Consider the following 27,654-nt stretch of genomic DNA (forward strand, 5'->3'; position numbering starts at 1 on the left):
AAACATAGGCAATTTTCAAAAGACTATCATAGGTATGTAGTATCTGATTCAAAGCAGTGTGTTTATCACAGTGCTTTGATTAAACTCTGCTGTGTGTGTTTCAATTATTTTAGTTCCCTCCACCATAGAATTTATAGGGCTGTTTAGTAGTACAAAGGTCTAGTTACTGTGCATAAAAGAATTTTATTGGGGTTTGGTAGATGGCTTAGCGATTAAGCTATTGAGAACCCAGGCTGGGCTTCAACTTTTGATCTTCCTGTCTCCACCTCCCAAGTGTAGATTGTAAATGTGTGCTAGCATGCCTGGTTACATGCAGTGCTTGGGGTAGAGCCCATGCATGCTTTAGCATGCCTGGTTACATGCAGTGCTTGGGGTAGAGCCCATGCATGCTTTAGCATTCCTGGTTACATGCAGTGCTTGAGGTAGAGCCCATGCATGCTTTAGCATTCCTGGTTACATGCAGTGCTTGAGGTAGAGCCCATGCATGCTTTAGCATTCCTGGTTACTTGCAGTGCTTGAGATAGAGCCCGTGCATGCTTTAGCATTCCTGGTTACATGCAGTGCTTGGGGTAGAGCCCATGCATGCTTTTCTGTTTCTGGCCAGCATTTTACCCACGGAACCACATCATATCTCTAGCTGAGATCATTTCTTTCATTCGTTCCTTTATTCATTTTGTTTTATTTTGCTTTGTTTTGAGATAGGGTTACTCTGTGTAGTCCTGGCTGTCCTGGAACTCACTCTGTAGACCCAAGCTGGCCTCTAACATCAGCTCTTAAACATCTGCCTCTGCCTCCCAAGTACTGGGACTAAAAGTATGTGCCGCCACCACTACCTGGCTCTGAGATGATTTATGTATTTGTAGCAGACTGTTTGGGGGTTTTGTTTACTTTACTTTTACCACTTCTAGGTTTTATAATATTTCTATTTACTTCTCACTGGAAGAAAATTCTCAGGCTAGTGAAAAATGTCTTTATTCTTAATTCTGTTGCTCTAAAGAGAATCCAATAGATACTTAATCATACAGAGTTTTTTATTACTAAAATTTGAGTTAAAAAGTTTATATTTGCCTAAAACATAACTCTTCTAAGTTACAGTTTTTGTATTCTTAATCTTATAATGTTTATTGGACACTGTTTATGAATTGGGTTGCCTAAACATGTCAAATACGTCAATTACATTATAATATTCTCTAGATGAAGGCAATGAAACAGAGGTGCAGCCGCAGCAAAACAGCCAGTTGATGTGGAAACAAGGCCGTCAGCTACTCAGGCAGTAAGTACTGAAGGGTAAACGCACAACTTGCTGAAAGTGAGAAAATTTTTTCATGCTCTTTTGTTTGTATTTTTTTTAAAGATTTATTTATTTATGCGGTATACGGTGTTCTGCCTGCATGTATGTCTTCATTCCAGAAGAGGAGAGGGCACCAGATCTCACTATAGATGGTTGTGAGCCACCATGTGGTTGCCTGAAATTGAACTTAGGACCTCCAGGAGAACAGCCAGTGCTCTTAACCTCGAAGCCATCTCTCAGCACCCTTGTTTTTATTTTTAACTCATTAAGTTTCCCTTGTATTATACCACAGCTGAGAGTAGTAAATAGTAAGATAGTTTCTAAAAAGCTTAATTGATTTACTATTTGTTTTTCATAGTTACATTTTCCCCTCACTGTTGGAATTTGTGTAGTTAAAAGAATTCTGTGTCATTATTATTCTCATTTCATCAGCTCCCTAAACATAGAGGTTTCACTACAAACCAGTAAGGATTCCCATATATATTTGTGTTACGAGCCTTCTCAGTACACTGAAGAACTCTTTGGATCCCTGAATTTTGCAGGTGCTGCCTAACATCTACTTTCTCCTAAATGCATAACTAGGGGTCTACAGAGGTCCTGATGTCAAGTCGAAGACTAGATCTGTAGCCTTGGAAACAGGTGTACTGATGTATGCCAAAATAAAAGAAAATTTGTTCTGTCTTGGACTTTTAGGATGGCTTATTAGTAGTTTATTTCTCAGATTTTCAAAGTAGATTAATACTATCCATTACTTTTGAGTATAGAAAGAGAACATTACAATATTTCATGCTTGTCTTTTATCTAGGCAAAGTTAGAAAAAAAATTAAACTAGTAAGTGGATTTTCGTTACTCTTCTCACTTTAGTCTTTTTTTTTTAAAAAATACTTCTTTTATTTATTTATTTATTTATTTATTTTTAATTTATTTTTTCTTGGAAAAAAAATTTCCACCTCCTCCTATCCTCCCATTTCCCTCCCCTTCCTCCCACTCCACTCCCCATCCTCCCACACCTTTCCCCCTCCCTCTCCAGACCGAAGAGCAGTCAGGTGGAAAGTCCAAGGTCCTCCCCCCTCCATCTAGGTCTAGGAAGATGAGCATCCAAACTGGCTAGGCTCCCACAAAGCCAGAACATGAAGTAGGATCAAACCCCAGTGCCATTGTCTTTGGCTTCTCATCAGTCCTCATTGTTCAGAGAGTCTGGTTTTATCCCATGCTTTTTCAGTTCCAGTCCAGCTGGCCTTGGTGAGCTCCCAATAAATCAGTCCCTATGTCTCAGTGGGTGGGCGCACCCCCTCACGGTCCTGACTTTCTTGCTCATGTTCTCCCTCCGTCTGCTCCTCATTGGGACCTTGGGAGCTCAGTCCAGTGCTCCAGTGTGGGTCTCTGTCTCTATCACCATCCATCGCCCGATGAAGGTTCTATGGTGATATGCAAGATATTCATCAGTGTGGTTATAGGATAGGGCCATTTCAGGTTCCTTATCATCAGCTGCCCAAGGCACTAACTAGGGACATCCCCCTGGGCACCTGGGAGCCCCTCTAGGTTCAGGTCTCTTGCCCACCCTAAGCTGGATCCCTTAATTAAGATATGTGCTTCCCTGCACCCATATCCATCCTTCCTTTATCCCAACCATCCCAATTACTCAAGTTCCCCCCATCCTCCCCTTCTCACATTTCTCTCCCCATCTCCCCTTACCCCTATCCCACCCCACCCCAAGATCCCAATTTTTGCTCGGCAATCTTGTCTACTTCCCATATCCAGGAGGATAGCTATATGTTTTTCTTTGGGTTCACCTTCTTATTTAGCTTCTTTAGGATCACAAATTATAGACTGAATGTTTTTTTTTAAGTGTTTGAAAAACAGATTAATTTTAATTTTCTTTTTTTTCTGAATGTCGTTTATTTATGGCTAGAAACCAATTATGAGTGAGTACATCCCATGTTCATAATTTTGGGTCTGGGACACCTCACTCAGGGTAGTGTTTTCTATTTCCATCCATTTGCATGCAAAATTCGAGAAGTCATTGTTTTTTACCGTAGCATAGTACTCTAATGTGTATATATTCCACACTTTCTTCATTCATTCTTTCATTGAAGGACATCTAGGTTGTTTCCAGGTTCTGGCTATTACAAATAATGCTGCTATGAACATAGTTGAACAAATGCTTTTGTCATATGATAGGGCATCTCTTGGGTATATTCCCAAGAGTGGTATTGCTGGGTCCTGGGGCAGGTTGATCCCGAATTTCCTGAGAAACCGCCACACTGATTTCCAAAGTGGTTGCACAAGTTTGCATTCCCACCAGCAATGGATGAGTGTGCCCCTTACTCCACAACCTCTCCAACAAAGGCTATCGTTGGTGTTTTTGATTTTAGCCATTCTGACAGGTATAAGATGATATCTCAAAGTTGTTTTGATTTGCATTTCCCTGATCGCTAAGGAGGTTGAGCATAACCTTAAGTGTCTTTTAGCCATTTGAATTTCTTCTGTTGAGAATTCTCTGTTCAGGTCAGTGCCCCATTTTTTAATTGGGTTAATTAGCATTTTAACGTCTAGTTTCTTGAGTTCTTTATATATTTTGGAGATCAGACCTTTGTCTGTTGCGGGGCTGGTGAAGATCTTCTCCCAGTCAGTGGGTTGCCTTTTTGTCTTAGTGACAGTGTCCTTTGCTTTACAGAAGCTTCTCAGTTTCAATAGGTCATTGCCCTTTTAAATTTATTTTTGGTATTGTGATATTTTGGTTCTGTCGTTGCCAAGCCTCACAAATGGTCTACTTCTGAGCCACACTGACCTCCTGTTTGCTTGTTTACTCATGTCTTTATTGACATGCACTCGTCAAGTTGCCTAGGCTAGTCTTGAATTTGTAATATTCCTTCCTGAACCTCCTCAATAGCACACACCTGTTGCTAACATAGTTGAGGAGGCTCAGGAAGGAATATTACAAATTGAAGGCTAGCCTAGGTAACTTAATGGGTTTTGTAAACAGGAATTTGTGATTTAGTGTTGTTGCCAAAGTGAGGTACATACCAAATATTAATTATTAAGAAAAGTGGCCTGGAGATGGCCCAGTAGTTTCAAGCACTGGCTACTTTTTCAGAGGCCCTGGTTTGGTTTCCATAACCCATATGGTGATTCAGCACCATTCGTAACTGCAGTTCCAGAGTGTCTGATGTGCTGTTCTGACAGCTGCAGACACCAGGCACTCACGTGGTACATTCATGCGCATGAATAAGCCTAAAACCTATGTCTTATTTTATTATAGTAGTTTTCAAAAACATCTGATTCAATTCAATAAGTAGAAATTTATTCAAATTTTTAAATCAAGACTTTTCTGTAGATACTGAATGGAACTGAAAAGTGAAATCTTGATTTAATAAGATGTATTGATTACATAGCTTTGTGAGGTGCCTTTCAGCTCTCGTAGCTATAAAAATGAAACCCTGAAGTAAGCTGAAGTTAAACTGTCTTGTCAACTTTTGTTTTCATGTTTCCTTCGGTAGAATGCACACCTACTATATAAATAAATGTGTGTCATCTGTTGTTTCCTTTGTTCTGGTTCCACCCCTACCACTTTTGGTCTTTTAAAACAAATTATTATCAACAGCTGACGTTAGGACTCTTGGTTGCTTTTGTATACATTATGGGTGGTATTAGGATTCCTTGATGAAAATAGAAACAGTTTAACAGAACTAAGGCTGCACATGGAAGTGGCAGAAACGGGCTTAAGACCTAGATATGACTGCATACGCTATGCTCTTTTTACTGTGCCTCTGACTCCCTGAACTACACACACTGATACGAGTCTGTAGACCTCATGCCCCACAATTTAATTGTCTGTTTTGTTTTAGAGTTTCTCAAGACAGAAATGTCTCTTCTACAAGTGACTTATGAAAAATATTATCCTTTTCTATGTTCTGGAAAGAAACCAGTTAGATTAGAAACATTCTCTCCAGATTTCAGTTAATGACACTTCACATAAGAAATGCTAAAAACAACTGGAGCCATTATTGTAAAATAGTGATGGTAGAGTTTGGGAGGAGATTGTCCTATTCTTCCTAAAGAAGAAAGTGTGCTCTGAAACACACTGAAGAACAGTTTCTTCTTAGGATAAATGAATAGTGTTATTGTATACTTCTTCAGTTTTTCTCAGTGACTGTAGAGGCTGGTACTGCAAGAGACAGCTCCATCTGCAGCTGGAATATTATTAACAAGTCTTACTAACATAGTACTGTTCTGTTGATCCCTATGTAGTCAGTGAGTTTGAAGAAATACTTTTATTTACGTTTTAAAGTTTACAATGCTAATTCCTGTGTGACTGAATTGTAAGGACCGTCTTTGTGCAGGTACCTCCAGGAGGTCGGCTACACAGATACTATCCTAGATGTGAAGTCCAAAAGAGTGCGGGCATTGTTGGGCTTCTCAAGTGATGTCACTGACAGGGAAGATGACAAAAACCAGGACTCGGCTATAAATGGCACAGAGGCTGAAGTTAAGGAGACAGCAATGATTGGGTGAGTATTTTAACTGGAAATTGTTTTAGCTATAACTTCAGTTTTTATTGAGTAGTTTTGGTGTGGAAGGCATTGAACTTTTAATGGTGACTTAGTAATAAGTTTAGTTAATTAAATGTTATAATATAAAAGTTTCAATTAGTTAGAAACCTTTATGATTATTTTAATTCAGGAACATAATTTTTGTTTAAGGTATTTTATTTGCTTTAAATTGAGGTATTTAACAAATTTTAGTATCTTGAAGCTTTTTTTAACCACTGTTAGAATCTCATAAAAGATGTTCCAATTAAATACAGATATGTAATAATGATGTTTTATTGATGAAACAAATCAGAAAGTAAATATTTTGTAATCATTTCATGTATAACACAATATTGTACCTTATCTTTCCTTTGATATAAAATACCTATTTTAAATATATGTGTATATACACAAATATACATATAATTTGAATAGATTTTAAAAATTCAAAAATTATTTGAACTGTTTGATTTTTGTTTCAGACCACAGACCATAGACATAATTTTACTTAAATGAACATAAATAGTTTAATAGAATTATTCTTTATTAGAGAAATTTGTCATAAATCTTCACTGAATTAAAAAACCCCAAAGATTCTGTGAATGTCTAAGTCTGTGTTGACTTTGTCTTGATACATATTTAGGATAAAAGAATGGTTGATTGAACTCTGTAAATTTCTTTGGGAAACCATTTCCTGTTGTTTGAAATATAAAAATATGGAATTAGATGAAGGTCCAAAATAAATTATAAATAAATGCCTTTGGACCTTTTAAAATTGCAACACAATTCTCCTTAGAGACACACAAGATGTGCATGCTATGAATTAGTTGTATTTTTCCCTTTTAAGTCAGTAGACTTGTTATATAGTTATGGATACTTATATTAGAGGTCAAAGAAGAGTTACGGAGGAGGAAGGCTAGAGAAAGATGGAGGCAGAGCTATTTGAAACAATATATATGATTATATTAACATGAAGATAATCTGCTTGCTCAGAAGGGAACTTAGAGCCGCTCTTCTGGCCAGCTATGATTGAACATGACTGAAGTGCTTGCATACTTCTTTTTTTCTTTTTGGCTTTTTGAGACAGGGTTTCTCTGTGGCTTTAGGAGCCTGTCCTGGAACTAGCTCTTGTAGACCAGGCTGGCCTCGAACTCACAGATATCTGCCTGCCTCTGCCTCCCAAGTGCTGGGATTAAAGGCGTGTGCCACCACCATCCGGCTTTGAATACTTCTTGTCTTACTGTTTCAATTAATCCACAGAATGTAGATGGGAAACAGTGTAGGTCATATTATAGTTAGGGGGTCATATATAATATAAGTATAAGCTACCAAAGTCTGTCAGCAGTTAATTTTTATGGTGACGTTTTGAAAGATTACCTGAGTATGGTTGTACATGTTTTAAACCAGAAAATCCGAGTTAACGGATTCTGCTTCTGTGCTGGACAACTTCAAATTCCTTGAAAATGCAGCTGCAGATTTCAGTGATGAAGACGAGGACGAAGACATTGATGGAAGAGAGAAAAGTGTCATTGATACTTCAACAGTGAGTTAGAGAACTCATTTTCCAATATGTTACGTGCCATAATGCATATGTTAAAGAGCCCATGTCCTTTACATCTTGAGTACTTAAATTCTTTTCACGAATTTAGGGCGGATAAAGTGTTTTATTACTGACTTTAATTTCAATAATATTTTTAGTATAGAATCTTTCCCATAGAATACTCAGACCTTTTGTTTACTCATTAGACAAGGCAGCATCTGCATAAAACTGCAGAGGTACTGAATGCTGCATGCTGTAACAATGCCCTGGTGTTGATAATTATGATGGGAGAACTGACGGACACATGGTGGTGCCTGACGGCAGCTGGCATCAGCCCTGAGACGTGTAGTTTTTGTCTCTTAGGAGAGCTGCTGCATAGACAATTTCTGCAGATTTCAGGAATTCTCCCATGTCTTTCTTGAGTTGTTTAGAATTCCTAGGTGTTTTTATTCCATCTTTATTAAAGTTTATTGACTTAACCATACATTTCCTACAGTAAGAAGTGTCTCTAAGTTGCTGTTCCTTCTTTCTCTAGTCTCCTTCCTCCTCCTCTTTTCCCCTTTATTTCTTTTTCTCCTTTTACTGCTTCCTCTTTCTCCTCTTTAAAGTAAGGGATGAAGACATGCTTCACTGTTCAGCCAGGCGTGTGTCTTTTCTCAGTGCGGTAATCATTTACAGTGCTGATCCTAGCCCTGTCATAGATACATTTGAATACAAAGTTCCTTCACTAAACAAGTTATAATAGTATGTGCTGGCCTAAATGTCTGTCACATTTTCTTTGTCTTAATTACCTGAAGTTGTATGGTTTCTTATGGTTTTTGGTGTGATGATTGTTTTGAGATACCATTTTCCTATTAAAAAAACTTTATTCATTGCCTATTAGCAAATAACTTGTGTTATGTTTCTTTGTTGGTAATTATATCAATCTAAATAAATTGACTTTAAAAGTGTGTTAAATGATTAGATTAAAAATTTCTAACAGTAGCCTAACCATTTGCTTTCCTAGTTCCTAACCATTTAATTTCTTTTTATGTAATAATATTCTTAAGTATTGGTGACATTCTAGTTAGCACAGACCATAGGCTATTATGAGTATGTGTGAAGGTGCATCTGTTGGAAACAGACTTACCCATTCGCCACATTTAAATACTTTTCTCCTTCATCTTCATCCCATGCTAGGCATTGAACCCAAGTCTTGTGTTTACTAGGCAAATGCAACACACCAGCCCAAGAAGAAAATGATATTTAAACAACTGGCTATTTTTCTTAACAGTTTTATTAAGTTTTACATTGTGTTGTGTAAATTTTCATGTTAGGCACAGCCTGATAGGTGCATGTCAGAAGGATTCTTAAAAGCTTTCACTATATAGAATGGTAAGCATGACTTAGGAAATGAATTAAATTTTATACAGAGAAATTGGTTGAAATTTGTCCTATTAAAATGCTCATAGAACAAGTAGGTTTTTAAAACATTTTAAAGTGAGGCTCCCAGCACTCTGGAGACAGGCAAGAGGATCTCTATGAGTTCTTGGCCACGCTGGTCTACACAGTAAGCTCTAGGACAGCCAAGACTACACAGAGAGACACTGTTTTGTTTTGAAGTTTAATTTTTTTTTAAAAAAAAGTTTAATTTGAAGTGAGAGAATACAGCCCTTAGGTACCGTGACTGCATTTAGGCTGTTGTGCATGGTGTCTCTGGCCGCACGCTCTGCTCTTTTTTTCTGCTTGATTTCAGGGTTTGCATGTTCCTTGTGTTGCCATCTAGAACATTTTCATCTTTTGTTCAACCTCTTCCCTCATTACGTCATCAGCATATCATCCTCATCACCTTAGAAGAGTTAGGATCCTGAAATTGTACATGCATTAAAATGTTTTTTTTTTTCAGTGTAAGAGATAGTTTCTGCTGAAACAGTTGCCTTATTCAAGAATGAGGAAACAGCAATGGAATTAGGAAGTGTGAGGTGTTGTCTTAGTAATTGAGGAATACTGATTTTTCATATTAGGATCACTAGGATTCTAGTGATTTTCAGAGTTGTCTTTTTTCCTAACCTGCTTGAAACTCAGTCTAGCCTATAACTCATTTCTTTTTTATCCTTGTTTATGTTTTTAATGGCCTCTCTTTAATTGTTATTGTTACATAAATGTATGCATGTATGTGTATGTATGCATATGTATCACGATATATATACAAATACAGCTTGGATATCTTTTTGTTGTTTGTATAGATGTGGTTTCAGAGTTGACCACTCTGCAGTGAGCAACCAGTAAGGGGGCTCATCCCTGGGAGAGGTTAATTCTCCTCCCAGCAGTTATAGTTGCTTCTGGGGTGGAACTTGGCAAAATTCCCCCCTTTCATGTTAACATGTCCTGTGTCATTGCTGTTGTTCTTGTCCTGTCTGCAGCTATTTCTAGGACAGACTGTTTCTAGTATTCTGTCTCCTACAGTTCCTACCCCAGCTGCCATAGATGCAGGAGCTGTGATGTAGATGTGCCCACTGGGACTGGATTCCCCTCAACCTGTTGATCTCTGTGTTGTATACAGTTGTGCGTTTCTGTGATCGTCTCCATTGCTATTCATTGCTCCTTAATTTCTTAAGTGGGAAATTTCCTACGTAGGGAAGGGAAGTATTACTATTACAGATTTTATCCCTTTCTATTTACTGATCATATATTCATTTGGCAGCCACAGTTCTTTTTTCTTTCATACCTAAGAAAAACATAAGAAAACACAGGACTTCAGTTTGTTTATTGAAAATGAGACTTGATAGGCATGATCGGTAATGACGGTGATACACTTGGTGCCTATCTCATTTTGTTTAAGGCCTGGAAACATGTCTGTCCTACGAGTTGCTTTTGTGACTTAATACTATGTTTAGTAATAACTGGAGCCCAAAATCCTCTGAGACAGCTAAGACATTTAAGACATTGAGATGTCTGAAGTTCTGGTTGCTACTTCTGGATTTTCCCTGTCCCCTTTGTTAGGCAGTGTTCTAGAACAAGGACTCTTCATCTTGAAGCTAGTGATGGCTCCTCTGAAGCAAGCTGGTCCCCTAACAGAGACGGAGACATGAAACCTTTAGAAGTAACTGGTGCATTTATATGTGGAATTGTGAGGGTAGGGTAGCCTGTTGGTGCCTCCTTTTTTTTTTTTTTTTGGTTTTTTAATTCTGTTTTTTATTTTATGTCTGTGGATAGCTTGCCTGTTCGTTTTTTTGAGCATTCACGTGTGTGCTCTTCTGTCCATGGAGGCCAGGCCAGAAGAGGGCATTGGAATCCATGGATCTGGAGTTAACAGACAGTTGTTAGTCATCATGTGGGTGCTGGAAATTGAACTCAGGACCTCTGGTAAAGTAGCCAGTGCTCTTAATTGCTGAGCAATCTCTTAATATGGGCTCTCTGTTCAGAACCTGCTATGGTTGTCTTATGGGTTTTGTTATTTTTTTTATTTTTATTTGTGTTTAATGGGTTTGCTAATTGTTAGGTTGAGAAGTACTATAAGTACTATTTCTTGATTTTAGAGTAGTACTTAAGTAATAACTCTAAGCAGAGAATTACAGCCTCATTAAATACCTCATGATTTTTCCTGTTTAGTTCCTATATACACAAAGATAATGAAGACTGCCATAGAGCACAGGCATGTTGGGCTCAACCCTCCCTATTAGGTTTACCTTTTAAAACTACTGGATTTGTAGTTTCCTACAAGTCTGAGTTATATCATTCTGCATATTTAGATCTGAATGTGTGTAGATCTACACTGGGCACATGGTTCATGCGTCTCATCCCAGTGTTGTGGAGTCAGGAGCAGCTCAGCTTCAGGACTACCCAGGGATACATAGTACAACAGGAAGTAAAACAGAGCTGTTAGAGAAGTTGAGGACAGTAGAAATAATGTAGGGACCTTACAGTGTTTCTATGATTCCTAAGACATTCATTTCTGAGTTTGTAGTTGTGACATGGGTTTTGTGAGGGTATATTGTCGCTATATTGAGTTATCATGGATATAGTCAGGAAACATTTCACAGTTAAAGAATGTGTCTTGTTTGGGTTAGTTCAGAATGTCTGAAGACTGCACAGACTGTATCTAAGGAATGTTAGTTAATTGCTCTTATAACATGAATGTATGTAATTTAAGTACAAATTTTACTTATCCATTTAGATCTATATCTATCTATATTAGTTTAAGTAAGCTATCATACCCTTGAACAAAGTTTAAATTACTGCTTTAACATGTACAATGCTTGTTTTTAAAAAATACAGTGTGCTACATAGAAACCCTGTATGGGGGATACAATGTGTTTTTTACTGCTAAAGTATTGCAATTTTTCTTTTTAATATAGCAAATACATTCCGAAGGAAATAGTTGCTTTGCTTACTTAATTACAAGGGGATAGTGTCTCTTTTGTTTAAGCTAAATGAGTAGTGTTAATTTTAGTTTGACATGTCCCCCCCCATTAGATTGTTCGGAAGAAAGCATTGCCTGACACCAGTGAAGATGGAGACACTAAGGAAGCTCTGAAGGAGTTCGACTTCCTTGCCACAGCAGAGGACGGAGACAGCGAATCTAGAAGTGCAGGCGATGGAGCAGACTGGGGTAAGGAAGCACACACTGTCCAGTCAGAGGTCTGGTGAATGTGTGAATTCATGTTTGGCCAGGGGGTGATGTTTTGGAAGTAGTGTGATTCTGAATTGCTGCGCATCAGTGGTCCAGGTTGTGTGGGTTCCTGTGAGGAAGAGTATGTAACTATTATCTCCTCCTCCTCTTTTAATATAAGGAATATGGTATGAAAAGAATTTGAATTAAAACGGGCTAATTTGCTTTCTTTTCAGACAAATAGAACCTGCTGATGTAGATTTTGGGGGAAACTTGAGTATGAGGATGTAATAGAGGAATTTATTTTTCTTATGTCTTACATTGTCTATATAAAACAAATTATCTTAGAAAATTATAGTTTCTATGCTTCTTTAGGTTTTTATAGATTATGCCAAAGTTTGAAAATAAAGGAGAACATGCAGGTTTGTGTTCTGCCTTCTCTGCCTGAGCTTATTTCTCATTACTTAGGTGTTTTAGGTAACAACTTCCCAAGTGCAGAAGCTGGGCTAGCATTGCACTGTGCCCGGTGAGGTCTTTAGCACAGTAGGACTGTCTTTCCTTGTTAGTCTTGTTGCAGGCACACCTGGTACTGACTTTTCTGCAAAGGCAGCTGGATTCTCCCCTCATACAACTAACTCTCTAACCAAAGAGCCGCAGCCCAGTGGTACTAGCTGTGCGCCAGTGTATGTACACTTTAATTCAGTGTGATTGTGTGCTAGGTCTGTTAGTGAGTGTAAGTAGACACTCTCAGTTGGTAGGAGATTTGGGCCTTGAATCTTATCTAAACTTTTGTCGTTAGATTTATTTTATCTGTATGAGTATTTGGCCGGCACGTATGTCTGTGTACCATGTACATGCCTGGTGCCCGAGGAAGTGAAAAGAGGGCGTCAGAGCCCCTGAAACTGGAGTTGCAGATGGTTGTGATGTGGTGTTGATAGTCAAGCTCCAGTCCTCTGCAAGAGCAGTAAGTGCTCTTAACCTCTCTGAGCCATCGGTCCAGCTCCTGGCCTTGATTTATTCATTTGTTTTAAAGAAAAGAATTTTTTAACTACCAGGCATGATGATTTACAACTTGAATTCCAGAACTTGGGAGGCAGAAGCAGGTGGATTTCTGTGCGTTCAAGGCCAACCTGGGGCATATAGTGAATTCCAGGACAGCTAAGATTACAATAGTGAGTGTTGTTCTTATGAGTCCCCTGAGACAATAAGAAGACCAATTTTTCCCTTTAACAGATAAAATTATTTCAAGATTTAAGAGCAACCAGTTCATTGTTCTGTCTTTAAGGCTACCAGGGTGACTTAGCAAGTAAAACTGCTTGCTGCCAAACCTGACAGCCTGAGTTTGGTCCCATGAACCTACATAGTAGAAGAAGAGAACCTACTCCTGCAAACAGTCATCTGACCCCACGTGTGTGGTACAACTCTCGGGAATAGGACACACGCACATATGCACACGCATGTGCGCACACATATACACACACTCAAATAATTAAATAAAAATTTTGAAAGACTTGGCAAATATTTTAAAAAGATTTATTTATTTTATGTTTATGAGTGCTCTATCTGCATGCATGCCTTTATGCCAGAAGAAGGTATCAGATTCTACTAGAGATGGTTGTGAGCCACTATGTCGTTCCTGGGAATTGAACTCCGGACCTCTGGAAAAGCAACCAGTGCTCTTGACCTCTGAGCCATGTCTTCGGCCCCCCAAAATCAACATTTTTTAAATTGGCTAGTCCTTCTGGAAGAATAGATTCTTCCTACTACTGATTAATCATCAGCTATCTAACCAGATACTTTACTAGACTGGATTGAAACTTAAATTACTTTAAAAATAGTTTTTTTTTATTCTGATTTATTTCAGGTAATCCCAGTGTTAATTCAGCAAATAGATTGATCAAGTACTTTCCATGTCCTGGGTCTTGTAGGTAAAGATTTCTGCTCCTCTGGTACTCACTGATGGATCTAGCATTGTTCATAAAATCAGTACCACCTGCCCAAAGCATAAACCTCTTTTTTCTTTCTTTTCTTGTTTTGGATAATTATCTTTTTAAAAAGGATTTATATCTTAATAAAATATAATAATATAAAACAAAACTAACACATCTGGATTGGACAAGACAAAGAGAAGGAAAAGAGCCCAAAGAAGGCATAGTGATTGTTCATACACTCAGGAGTCCTATAGAAACACACACACACACACACACGCACGCACGCACGCACGCACGCACGCATGCCTGCATGCAGAGGACCTGGTGCAGACCTGTGCAGACCCTGTGCTTTGATCTGTTGGTGTGGAGGACCTTGTTTTCTTGGTGTTCTCCATCCTCTCTGGCTCTTACACTCTTTCAGCCTCCTCTTATGCAGAGTTCCCTCAGCCTGGAGGGGAGGGATTTGATGGAAACATCCTATTTAGGGCTGAGTGTTTCAAGGCTCTCACTCTCTGCTTATGTCTGGCTGTGGGTCTCTGTATTTGTTCCCAGCTGCTCTAGGAGGAAGCCCCTCTGTCTATGACTAATAACTACTTCCCTGGCTGGAACTCTTGAAAAGACCATTTAAGATGATTCCGTGTGGTCTTTTAATAATAGTCTTCTATCACTGTATACATATGATATGAAATACATTGAAAATGATTATAACATGCCTGGACTTAATGAGATATCTAGATTTATTTTTTCTGTCTTTTTTAAGGGAAATATTTTGTCAATTAGAAAATTGAATTGACCTTTGTTAGGTGTTACATTTTGTCTGTCACCTATCTGAGTATAAAAATGGCTTTTCTTTTTTTGGTAAGTGGTATTATGAAGAAAATCATTGTGTCTTTCAGATATTGATTTAGAGTATTTGGTATTTTATTGAAGAAAGACTGTTTGTCTCACTCTGTTTAGAAAAGGAAGATCAGTGTCTCGTGCCTGAAGCCTGGAATGTGGACCAGGGAGTAATTACCAAACTGAAGGAGCAGTACAAAAAGGAGAGAAAGGGGAAGAAAGGGGTGAAGAGTAAGTGGAAAACATTGTATCTATAAACTATGAAGTCTGCATCTTGATGTCTTCCAAGCTTCCAAGGTTTCTTTTTTTTTCCAATGTTTTCCTAAAACTACTTACTCTTTTCTTTTCTGCTCCTGATTTCTTTCCTTTTGCCATCGCTCGGGGGTTGAAATTAAGTGGCGGTAACTGTGAATTAAACAAAAATCATATGTGAATATGGAATTTTAACAAAAGTGTAAACCTCATGCGAATGCCGGCCTGTGAATTTGAACATAGGGATGAGTTGGCCTTTGAAGGTCTGTGTGCTCAGTCACAAGGGTGTTTATTTCCAGTGCCAATTTATAAATCTTATTTAAACTCGATTTGCCGGCAGTCCACCAAAGTTCCTGCTTATACTTTCAGATCTTGAGACAAAAAGAAGTTAATTTCTGCCCCTGAATAGTATGTGTTCACAACATGAAATTCATTTGCTCTTGTCTCTATATGCTGTACAGGGCACACAGTCAGACATATAACTTAAGTGCGTCTGTTTTCTAATGTAAATGTTTTACCCAGCTTAATTAATAGCAGTATTACCAATTACCTTTTTTTCCCTTTTCAATAAAATGTATACCATATCAGAAGCAAAAGCCAGAATTAAATTTATAGCCCTGTGGATCATATAACTCATTATGCAAATGAAAAACTTTTCAATAGATCTAGTTAAGTATATAAAATGGAAATATAAACCCTCACAAAACCTTGATAAAAATATTCTTCAACAGCTTTTTAGTGGCTGCAGTGTAGCTCAGTTGGCAGAGTGTCTCCCAAGAGTGCATGCACAAAGCCTTGGGCTCATCACTGGAACTTCCTATACTGGGTGTAGTGACTCGTGTGTCTGTAGTCCCAGCACTCGAGGTAGAGGTAGGAGGCCCAGGAGTTCAAGGTCATATTTAGCTACTAAAGAGTTAGAGGCTGCCCCAGGATATAGGAGACCTCATTTCAAAAACAAAACAAAGCACTTTTGTGGGAGAATAAGATTAAACTACTTCTTGTGCATCTACTCACTGAGATGATAAACATGGCTTTTCTCTTTTATGGCAATAGTGTTGCAAGGAGAGGGCCTGCTTGTTCATCCCGTCCACCCGCTAGCTTACATACAAAATAATCACAGAAACTGTATTCATTAAGACACTGCTTGGCCCATTAGCTCTAGTTTCTTATTGGCTAATTCTTACATCTTAATTTAACCCATTTCTATTAATCTGTGTATCGCCATAGGGCTGTGGCTTACCTGCAAGATTCTAGTCCGTCTCAGGCGGAGGATCCATGGCATCTCTGACTCTGCCCTTCTTCCTACCAGCATTCAGTTCTGTTTTCCCTACCTACCTAAGTTCTGTCCTATCAAAAGGCCAAGATAGTTTTTTTATTCATTAACCAATGAAAACAACACATAAACAGAAGGACCTCCTACACCACAATAGGAATTTCATTCTTTGAGATGTGAAAATAGTACAAAATGAGATTAAAATCTAAATTTAGTGAGAAATGGATTTATAAATTAGCAAAAGACTGGAAGGAAATACTGCATTCCCTTGTTACTTTTTGATTATAGCAAAACATATCAAGACCAGTCATTCCTGGCAGACATTGTTTTACAATGTGGTAATTATCATTAAAACAGTTAGATACTTACTGAAAATCTTAGAATTTTTAAATTGTTAATTCATTGAAAAGTCTATGTCCATTACTGATGTTAACACAGTTTTGACAATTACTGAAAGATGAGCTCACTTAGTGTTACCTCATACTAGATAAAATCAGAACAAGAAAGATTAACATTAAAACAAAACCGCTTCATCCCTTTTTTCAAATATTCTAAAAACTTTAAACTTAAAAAATATATTGACATGAATTGCTGTGACTTTTAGAACCATTTCTGAGCCAGTTAAACTAAAATGTTGAGGAAAATTTGTATATCATACATTAGAAATGGTTTCCAGATTAAATCAGTGTTGGTATATTTCTTTAGGACATCATGTTATAAAATGAGTGTCTTGCACTATAAAAAGATCTTTTAATTGGAAAGGTTGCCAGCTCATCTACTCTTACATTGTGGGTAGTTTAGCCCTTCAGATCTAAAACCGCACCATTTGACTGGAATAGTATTCCTTTAAACAGAAGCAATTGGATTCTTTACACCTAGGGATTGAGATGCATATTTAAATATATAGCACATGGGCTTTTTAAGTAAAGAAGTGTTAATTCTATGGGGAGAAAATCAAATGTCTTACATGAAGATAAGGCATGAAGACTAAGGCCCCACATTTTACCGTTCTCACTTGTTATTATGTTAAAACAGTAGTATGAGGACAAGTGAAGAGCTATGATAATGAGAAGAATGAAGTAAAGCTGTGAATTGTCATATAGAACATTAGTTCATAAGCTACAAGATACACTTTTTAATTGAGCTGCTACCCTCTGTAAACTTGTTGTTTTTAATTGGTCTAGTGTAAGTATATCCAGTCAAATGGTGTACTCTAGGCATACTGTCTTAAACTTTTCTAGGAATTCGTTAGAATTGCTTAGAAATAGTTGTATTCTTTGCTGGTATAGCAAATACCATAACGGACTATGGGTAAGATTTTCCCATTCTTAATTAAACTTGTAACAGGAAAAACTACCGAAGATCTGTTTCAGCCTCTATCCTATATAAAACAGTCAAAACAGGGATGTGGGAGAATGAAGAATCAAAGCCCAGGTAAGTGACCAACAGGGCATGAGACTTCACTTTGGGGTCCATAGCTGCAGAATGTAAGGCAATGAATGTAACTTAATTTAAACAGCAGGAGTGTATTGTTCAATTGAGCTCACATTTGGTTCCTGATCTCTGCTTGTCTGTCTTCATTTAGACCAATAGTCACTGGTTTTGTTGTAGATAAGTATGACTTTTAATGATACATACTGGACCTGACATTCTTTTTTCATGTCGTGATTCTATTAACTTAATTTACAAAAAATATGTAGTTAAGTATAACTCTTTTCCAGAAATAATAAACTCTTAAAATTTGAAAATTTCGAAAATAGCTGCTCCTAATTGATCAATCTAGTAGGACATTTTAAAGGGAATGTTGGCAGATGTGAAAAAGCTTACTGTACAATTTTTTATGAAATGAGTGATTCTGTTTTCTCTTTTTTTCTCCCCTGCCCTCCCCCTTTTTTGGCTAGGGCCCAATAGGTCAAAACTACAAGATATGCTTGCTAATTTGAGAGATGTTGATGAACTTCCCTCATTGCAGCCATCTGTTGGCTCCCCTTCCAGACCCAGCAGCTCCAGGCTTCCTGAGCAGGAGATCAGCAGGGCCGATGAAGGTGAGCACCTGGACCATAGCCAGGACTGGCGCTTTAGAGTTTACTCTGTCTGCACACAGCCACTTTCTTCAGTCAGTGGGGGTTGACTCCAGCTTTGTCTGTGATTTGGGGGAAGGGGCATCTTAGTTTCTGGTTTAGAATATCCACTGATAACAGAGTAGTAACCGACTTGCCCCGTTTCCAAGGCTGAGAAAATTGAGTCTGAAAATTGGTACTAAATGTTCACTTTGAAAGGTACCATAATGCTGCAAGTCTGAAGTTCTGTCCACTCACACCTATGATGGATGGCATACAGTTTTAAGGTAGAGCTTAAAGATAACCAGTTACCTGAACAGTGATTCGCCCAAGCTTAATTAAGTTTATAGTTATTATTGCCTTTGCATTTGAAAGCTGGTGCCAAAGTTCATGTTATTTTCATGAGTTTGTCCCTAATATGTAACCAATACATTTATTTTAAACTTAACGCCATTGTACAAGATTTTGTTAAGTAATTATATTTTTTAATGCAATCCACACAGAATAGTAATTCAATTGTATTTTTTTGTTACAAAGTTTGCACCAAGCTAAAAAATTGTGTGTTCTTGCATTGACTTTTAAAAGCCTTAAACATGTCTGCTCCCATTTTCTTCATTACTTAATCATTACTTTTTTTTTTTTTTTTTTTGGATTTGATGCTCTTTCCTTAAACTCATGAACTGTGAATAAATAAAAAAACATCTTTTGACATGATGGGCAAATTGTCATCTGGTTTACTATGGTTGAAGGAGTCTCAGGATGACAACAGTTTATGAGATTTTCATATCATAAACTATAGCTATGTCAAAACCTATAGCTATAATTTAATAAATAATTCACAATAATAAGCCTTATCATTTTTAGATAATGAACTTGATGTTATGATGTATTAGATATTCTGAATAAACAGAGATGAAGGTGGAGAAAAAGGTCAGCATGCTTAATTAGTCATTGATTTAAAAAATGAAGGGACCGCGGACATCATGGTGACAACATGCTTTAGTCCTAGTACTCAGAGGCAGAGAAAACCAGCTTCCTGAGAGTATGAGGTCAGCCCAATCTACAGAGCGAGTTCTGTGCAGCTAAGGGCTGCATAGTGAGACCCTGTCTCAAAGCAACAACAAAATGGAAGGAAAACCTCCCGTTTTCATATTTTCTGCTTCCCATGTTTCCTTTTAAAAGTCCTTATCCACTTGCATGTATTTAGTTCTATCTTGTTTTAGTATAAATCATATATTGATCATTTTCAAGCTCAGCCTTAATGATTTAAAATAAAAACCTTTCTCCTGAGTTTTTTTTTTTTTTTTGGATGTTACTAGCTTTTCCACAGTACAATTCTATGGCATATAAATATGAAAAAAGTCCACGGCTGGAATGTCACTTGGTGATAGAGCATTTCCCTGTCAAGCAGAGCTAGGTTCTGTCCCCTGCTTTAGGGTTGAAGAGTGTGGGAGAGACTATTGCTTAAATATTTAATTGCCTGTCACTAAAGAATCTTTACCCAGCTCTCAGGAAAAGCTTCCATACTTGGTGTAGTATTTGAATTCCAGTTAGTGTTCTAAAATCTAATTAGGGGCTGCAGTGTTTAGTTACCCAAAGCACTGTAACCTGTTTCTTAACTTCTGAGGCCAGAGAGAACAAGATGCCCACCCACTTAGAGATGTGATGTCCCTGTTGCTTTCTCTTCTGACCACTGACTAGACTTTCTAGAATATTAGTTACCACTAACCCATGCTGTGATCAGTCTCAGGAGCCTCTGTTTCAGGGACAAGGCCATTTGTATGAAAATGTTAGAAATGAAAAACATAAGAAACAAAAAACACCTGCTGAATACCTAGACACACATAGATAATACACAGCTGAAGCCCATTTTTATCAATGCCATTTCTGTGTACATGTGGCTCAATAATGGTTTAATTTGTATTGTTTTATTCTGACAGTGATTTTCTTTTATTTCTGACAAAAATTTTGAGTTTCTGTTACTGCTACTAGATCTTTGTCACTGTTTATCCCTGGCTAATTTGAGCTCATTACATAGACCAGACTGGCCTTGAGGTTTACCTGCCTCTGCCTCCAGAGTGGTGGGATTAAAGGTGTGCACCACCACACCCAGACCACTTCTGTTAAGAGCAAATAACTATGATTTAATATATTCAGCAAGTACCTATTAATAAACATGATTAACTGTAGCACTGAAAAACAACTTTTAAGTCTGTTGTACTTGATATAATTAACTCGCTTCTTTGTTAAAAGATAAGATCTCTTTAGCAAATCCTCTGACTTGCTAAATTCATCTTAAATGTTTCTCATCAATGAAGAAAGGCAAGCTCTGGAGCCTTTTTGGAATAGTTTTCTTTTATAAAGTCTTAATTTAGCATTTTGCTTTTTACTGGCCCTTCAGTGATACTTGTTGGAAAGATTGAAGTGCTGTGTTCAAAGTTACAAAGTAAGAAGTTCAAGTTGATTACACAGTAAAACTCCGTCTCAAAGCACAGTAGGAATCTATTAAAGTTCTGAAATGGACTTTAAAACATCTTTAAATGATAGAAGGCATGTGTACAAATGGGAGCAGCTCATTAAGTCATCACACATCAGAATTAGCCATCACCCCCAGATCAGGAGCGAGAGAGTTACCAAGGGGTGTAGCATCCTATGTGACCTCTTTCACCACTGGTCACTTGTCTCACTCTCAGAGGTAATCGCAACTTCTAACATTGTATATTAATTTTTCTCAGATAAGCACATTGTATAGTTTTCATTTTGAAATGTCTGCAATATTTGAGGTGACAGAATTACAGTTTTGTTTTGAATGAGATCAATAGTGTTCAACATATAGCAAATACTACTTCTTAATATACGTTGTCATTGATAGGCATTATTTGAGTAATTAGCTTGAAATATCAAATAGAAAATTTACTATAATTACGCCATTTTCTATATAATGATCAAGGAAAGGACAATAAATTATCAAACTTGTTTCTGTTTTACTTTTCTAATTAGATGTTGCTATTAGCAGGATAATATATGAAAAAGCAGTCTTTAAGATTTTTTTACTCATGTAATTTCACTGTTTAGAGAATTGCCTAACATTAATGTAAGATTACTGTTAGGTACATAGCCCTCAGGCCTGTAATTCCAGCACTTAGGAGGCCAAGGCAAGAGAATTGCCTTCATTCTGGACCAGCCTAGGCTCCGAAAACAAAAGTAGAACAAACTAAGCTGTACATGTTCTCTTATCAGAAAGGTAATACAAGCAAGCGAGAATAGCTGTGAAGTGTGTGGATGTGTAACTCGGCTCTGTCTCCCCTCAGTGGAAGCACTGACATTTCCGCCTTCTTCTGGGAAGTCATTCATCATGGGAGCAGATGAAGCCCTTGAAAGTGAACTGGGGCTTGGAGAATTGGCAGGCCTTACAGTGGCCAATGAAGCAGACTCACTAGCTTATGATGTAAGTAGAAGTTTTCTTTTTTATGCCATTACTATGTTTGAAATTTTATAGCTAAATTTATAGAAAAAGATGTCAGAGGTTAAGAACTTTTTCACAAGTATGGATCTTGGTTTAGTTTTAATTTCAGATTTTGCTAAGATAGATATAAAAATTAGCTGGCATTTTCTAAATAATCTGGAGATTAAAGTTGGAGGCTTTGCCTAGATCTGGGGGTCAGTATAGCATATGCATTGGAATTCTCTTTCCCATTGCAAAGTGTGAGCTGTGTTTTTGTTTAGGCGCCTGTGATAAGTTATGTCTTACCGACAGCATTTGTCCTGCCTCTTCAGTTCATCCTGCAGTGCGGGCTCCGCTCGGTAGCCCTAATGTCTTCACATACGTATGCTTACCTCTTTTCTACTTATTCTTCCAACAGAGGTTGTCCAAATTAACTAGTCTATAATGACTAGAAGCAGAAGTTCCCATTACATATTTTTGTCCTGTTTGCCTAAACCACGAAGACTTTACCCAGTAGCTAAGGGGACTTTGACTTCCTTCTAATTCAAACTCACATTTTTAACCTCAAGAAAAATCACTGTTATGTGTTCCCAGCAACTACGTGGTGGCTCACTACACTCTGAAGTGAGATCTGGTGCCCTCTTCTGGCCATGCAGGGATACATGCAGGCAGAACACTGTATACATAATAAATACGTCTTAAAAAAAAAAGATATATTGTTTTGAGAATCAGTTATCCCAACCTGATTTTTTGTTTCTTTAATAGATAGCAAATAATAAAGATGCCTTGAGGAAGACGTGGAACCCTAAGTTTACATTAAGAAGTCACTTTGATGGCATTCGAGCCCTTGCTTTCCACCCCACCGAGCCTGTTTTAATAACAGCGTCAGAAGACCATACACTGAAAATGTGGAATCTGCAGAAAACAGCCCCAGCCAAAAAGTAAGACTATTCTAATTTTACTTACTTTAAGATTAAGTTAAATTATCAATAGGAAAAGACATAATATTTTAAAATAATTTTCTGTTATATTTTCCATATCTCTCTTCAGGTTCTTTATTTTTTACCAGTTGAATCTCTGATGGTTCCCAAGGGTTTGTGACTGCTGATCACAGTCCTTATGCATAAGTGTTTTAAGTGGCTTTTATTTATAAGTGGGGCCTCTTGCCTGTAATGAAGATTCCTGTCAATGTAAAGAGATATAAGTAGGAATATCAGAATTATCAAAACTTTGACTTCACTCTGGTCCATTATTTACAGAGTTTGGATTTACAAAGTGAAGATGTGGTTAGGGATTTTTCTATGACCTTAGCTTTTTTTTTTTTTTTTTTTTTTTTTTTGACAACAAGTTTTCTATTCTAAGGGGTTTGTATGAACTAAGGGCTACTGCTGTCTTTGCTTAGCTGTTCATTCTTGTCTTGGTGTATGAATGTCAATAGGCACACTGCCCTATAACTGTTTCCTTAGCCCCTACGCTAGACCAGGTCTAGATGAGGCCTCCTCACACTGTCGCAATCTCTCCTCTAGTGGGAGAGAAAACATGGGCTGTAAAGGGTAATTTTCAGAATGTGAAAGTTTCCAGTTTTATCATATAATGCAGGGAAATTTTTATCATCTCAGAGCTTCAAATCATTTCATATTTAAAATAAAACATAAAACTCTTGATGGTATCAAATATTCAACACGAGTTGAGAATCTAAATATTAAAAAAAAAGTCAAGGCCAGAACTATACACACGGCAGGATTTCAGCAAATAGTACTTTAACTTCCCTGTGTTTTCATGAAGGTTAATATGTCTGTCCTTGGTTCTGTGGAAACTGAACCATCATCAGACTCTGAGTGCACTGCATCACCTAATAGGCGAGATTTATCGTAGGCATTGGTTAAAAGCAAGAACTCACCATTTTCTACATCATGTTGCAGGAATTTTAGGTATACATTATCTTTTTCAAGTCATTCAGCTCAGAGGTAACTAGGTTATTATTTGCTTGTGTAGATATCTTACTAATTTGTTTTTGCTACTTTGCTAAGTCAGACATTTACATTTAAGTCAACGTGACTAAGCTGGAACCAGAGCTAGCATAACTAGCATTTCGTGACCTGAGAATAAGAAAGGCAAAGACACAGCACATCCAAGGAGTAAATAACCCCTCTGCTGACTTCATTCCCATGCTCAGACTGCACCCGGCATTCTGCCTGTCCTGTGTGAGTCTCAGCACTGATGCTACCTACTGGTGTCTTTGAAACCGGGCTGCAATTTCTTCTACAAGCAGTACAGCTTCTGTGGTGCCTGTGTTACATCTGTTGTACTTAGTAGTACTCTTGTAAGTCACACAGTGAAAGGATCCTTGCTGATGGAGGCTGGATGAGGGGGTGGATGATTGTAACAGTGTGAGGAGACTGAGTAACACTAGTGGATGATTGTAACAGTGTGAGGAGACCGAGTAACACTAGTGGACGAGTTGTAACAGTGTGAGGAGACCGAGTAACACTAGTAGATGATTGTAACAGTGTGAGGAGACCGAGTAACACTAGTGGATGATTGTAACAGTGTGAGGAGACCGAGTAACACTAGTGGACGAGTTGTAACGGTGTGAGAGGCTGTTTAACAAAGTGCCCCTGCTGAGGTGGGAGTTTGTCTATGTAAAGGTATAATTGGGATCAGAAGCGCCTCTGTCCTGAGGCTGAGGACGTTGCTGTCATGGGGTCTGTTTCTGACACTGCACTGTGACGTAATCATGCTGCTCACCACTGAAATGTGCGACACCTAAAGGCATCTTCTCTCTCTGCTTCAGGAGCACTTCTCTCGATGTGGAGCCCATCTATACGTTTAGGGCTCACAAGTAAGTTTGTGATTTCTTTATTTTAAGCCACCATCTTTATAATACAGTTTGATTGGAATATTATACATTCTTTCAGTTAAGTGTTTTAATAATTTTTCTATTTAGTACTGGGCCCTTTTATTTATTAATTTTTTTTATAAATGTGAAAGAACCTGGCAGATAATGTAAATACCAAGTAGGAATCCTGGTATGCATGTGCATTATAAACTGAAGCCAAGGTGTTTTGGTTTAAGTATTAGAAAAGCTAGCACTGGGCACCTGCTGCTGCTCCTGGTTCACAGCAGCTTTTAACCCCAGCTCCTGTGATCCAACACCACTCTCGTGGCCTCTGTGGGCACCTGCGCAGAAGTGACATACAGCCACACATACAAATAAAAAGTAAAAATCATTTTAAAAGAAATCTTAGCATTTTAAAAAGAAATCTTAAACATAGTCTACATAAAAATATTCAAAGTCGAGGAGGGGGGCACAGCTTAAAGATAGAAGGCTTACCCATTCTGCATGAGGCCCTGGATTTCCTCCTGAGTAATGTATGCTCACACACATGCCTCTTGTATTTTTGTTTTGTTTTGTTTTTCAAGACAGGGTTTCTCTGTAATAGTCCTGACTGTCCTGGAACTCACTCTGCAGACCAGGCTAGCCTTGAACTCAGAGAGATCCGCCTGCCTCTGCCTCCTGAGTGCTAGGATTAAAGGTGTGTGCCACCACCGCTTGGTTTGGCACTTCTGTTTTTAACCAAGAATTTTTCTTTAGTTATTATGTATTTTCTTCATTTTCACTTACGTGTGAGAGGCATGTCTTCACTTCATTTGTCACAGAAATTGACAAAATGTAAAGGATGAAAAAGTAAATATTTTTTTCAGGTTTAGCAGACCATATTCTGTTGAGCTGTTTCTTTTTTTGTCCTCTTTTGGCTTTTGGTTTGGTTTTTGTTGGGGTTTGAACTAAGGGTCTTAATTCACGTAATATTCTTGGTTTTGTTTTTGCTGTGTGTTGCTGTTTTAATTTTTAAACATGTAAAAAGCATTGATAGCTTGAGAACTATCCTAGGACTATAGATGAATGTGGCCTCAGTTTACTAACCTGTGGTCTGGCAAAGAAAGAAAATGAATAGTACATTGTAAATTCTGACAAGTTACATTGTAGAGTTAATGTGTGAGAATAGCAGTTAACTGCTGTTGATTCCTTTGCTGTCCCAGAGGTCCGGTACTGTGTGTGGTGATGAGTAGCAATGGCGAGCAGTGTTACAGTGGGGGTACGGACGGTCTGATTCAGGGCTGGAACACCACCAACCCCAACATCGATCCCTACGACTCTTATGGTAGGTGCTACACCAAAGCTCTGAAACAGTGTTGTCTTTTTTTTTTCATAGTATATATTAAGGGTAAAATTATGTATTTAAAAAACTAATAAAGAGAAGCATGTCTATCTCATTCAGAAGGACTCCTGTAAATACAGGAAACAGATCCTAATGCTATAGGAAAAAACATGCTGTTCTTGAGAAAAGAGTTCATCTATGCAGCCTTACTGACAGAAATAATGGCTTGGTTGACGCTTGCTATCTTCATGTCAGACATCTGTCTTCTGTAGTCAGATTCCATTACTGTTTTTGGCAAACAACTTTAAAGGTAAATGAATGCTAGCATCATTCCCTTGCTCAGTTATTAGAGGAAAATAGAAGAAGCTAATTAGTTTTAAAGTCCAAGCCTCCAAAATATTTTTTATAAAGGGCCTCACAGGTTAAGGAATGGCCTTTCGGCTAGGTTTAGGGTGTAGGTCTGTAATCCCCGAACTTGGCAGGGAGCAGTAGGAGAATTGCTGTGAATTTAAACCAGTGTGGTCTATTTAATGAGTTCCAGGTCAGTCTGAGTTCCAGAGTAAACCCAAGCTGTCTACCTGTCCTCTCTCCACCCTCAACACGCACACATGTAGACATGCACGCATGCACACAGGCCCTTTTTTTTTTGCCATGAATTCATATTATCCTGTGTTTCTAGATGCTACCATAAATTCTCTTGTAAAACTCTTTAGAAATTGGCTGCCTTAAGTTTTGAGTTAATGCAGAATGATTTAACATGTCATGCTTTGCCATTAAAAACATTTTAATTTCACTACCAAACTAAAGTAAACAGAAATCTCTTCTTATTTTATTTAATAAGCATTAAAATAGAGCTTTCTTAAGAAAGCATACTTGGCTTCTTCATTCTAATTTAGTATTTCCAAACCTTTTTTTTTTTTTTTTTTTTTTTTTTTTTTTTTTTTTTTTTTTTTGTTTTTTGAGACAGGGTTTCTCTGTGGTTTTGGAGCCTGTCCTGGAACTAGCTCTTGCTCTTGTAGACCAGGCTGGTCTCGAACTCACAGAGATCCGCCTGCCTCTGCCTTCCGAGTTGCCGGGCGGTGGTGGCACACGCCTTTAATCCAAACCTTATTTGTATATTTCGAAAACTACTTGTAATTCCGACAGTATTTCAGAAGAATAATGAAACTAGGAAGATTGTATTATACCGTTTTGGGGTGCTCTATTTAATGTTTACAGTGGAACCTAAATGCTTTTGCTTTTTTCCTTCCTGGTTTGACACTTTCTTGTTTTACACAGATCCTTCTGTTCTGAGAGGCCCTCTGCTGGGCCACACAGACGCCGTGTGGGGGCTGGCCTACAGCGCGGCACACCAGCGCCTGTTGTCCTGTTCAGCAGATGGCACTCTTCGTTTATGGAACACAACCGAGGCTGCTCCAGCACTGAGTGTGTTTAATGATAACCAAGGTACAGTCCTTCAAATCGAACATTTCCAGATATTTTGTAAAATATCCTACTCTGAAAAAGCAAACAAGTAAATGATTCTATAAACTTGACTTTTTGAATTTCTAAGGTTTTTTTTAATGTAGCAACATTATTGTTTGACATTTCAATGCACATATAATTCTTAAAAACAACATTTGATGAGAAAATGGGGCTTAAATTTAAAAAACTGAGACATAACTTATTTTCAGTGATGATTACCGAGGTTAAGGATGTGTTCTCATGCGGCTGGGGAGCGAGTTGCAGTCCTGGAGCTGGTA

The 27,654-nt window shown here is 37.9% G+C and overlaps 1 protein-coding gene across 1 annotated transcript in view; it reads left to right on the top strand.

Moving 5' to 3' along the window:
* Positions 1–1,190: 1,190 nt before the first annotated feature.
* Positions 1,191–27,654, top strand: part of LOC126514544 (striatin) — a gene marked incomplete at its 5' end in the record, with an annotated part of 35,880 nt that continues 9,416 nt past the window's right edge. The window contains 12 exons of the mRNA XM_050163517.1: positions 1,191–1,273; positions 5,635–5,802; positions 7,231–7,366; positions 11,819–11,954; positions 14,843–14,953; positions 17,595–17,681; positions 18,149–18,292; positions 21,619–21,755; positions 22,518–22,693; positions 24,547–24,594; positions 25,794–25,915; positions 27,191–27,358. Of these exons, the coding sequence (XP_050019474.1) occupies positions 1,191–1,273; positions 5,635–5,802; positions 7,231–7,366; positions 11,819–11,954; positions 14,843–14,953; positions 17,595–17,681; positions 18,149–18,292; positions 21,619–21,755; positions 22,518–22,693; positions 24,547–24,594; positions 25,794–25,915; positions 27,191–27,358 (1,516 nt within the window). The remainder of the gene's footprint in view (positions 1,274–5,634; positions 5,803–7,230; positions 7,367–11,818; positions 11,955–14,842; positions 14,954–17,594; positions 17,682–18,148; positions 18,293–21,618; positions 21,756–22,517; positions 22,694–24,546; positions 24,595–25,793; positions 25,916–27,190; positions 27,359–27,654) is intronic.

Source organism: Alexandromys fortis, unplaced genomic scaffold (assembly GCF_014885135.2).
Source record: "Alexandromys fortis isolate MF-2015 unplaced genomic scaffold, M_Fortis_MF-2015_v1.1 scaffold_136, whole genome shotgun sequence".
In the NCBI taxonomy this organism is placed as follows: Eukaryota; Metazoa; Chordata; class Mammalia; order Rodentia; family Cricetidae; genus Alexandromys; species Alexandromys fortis.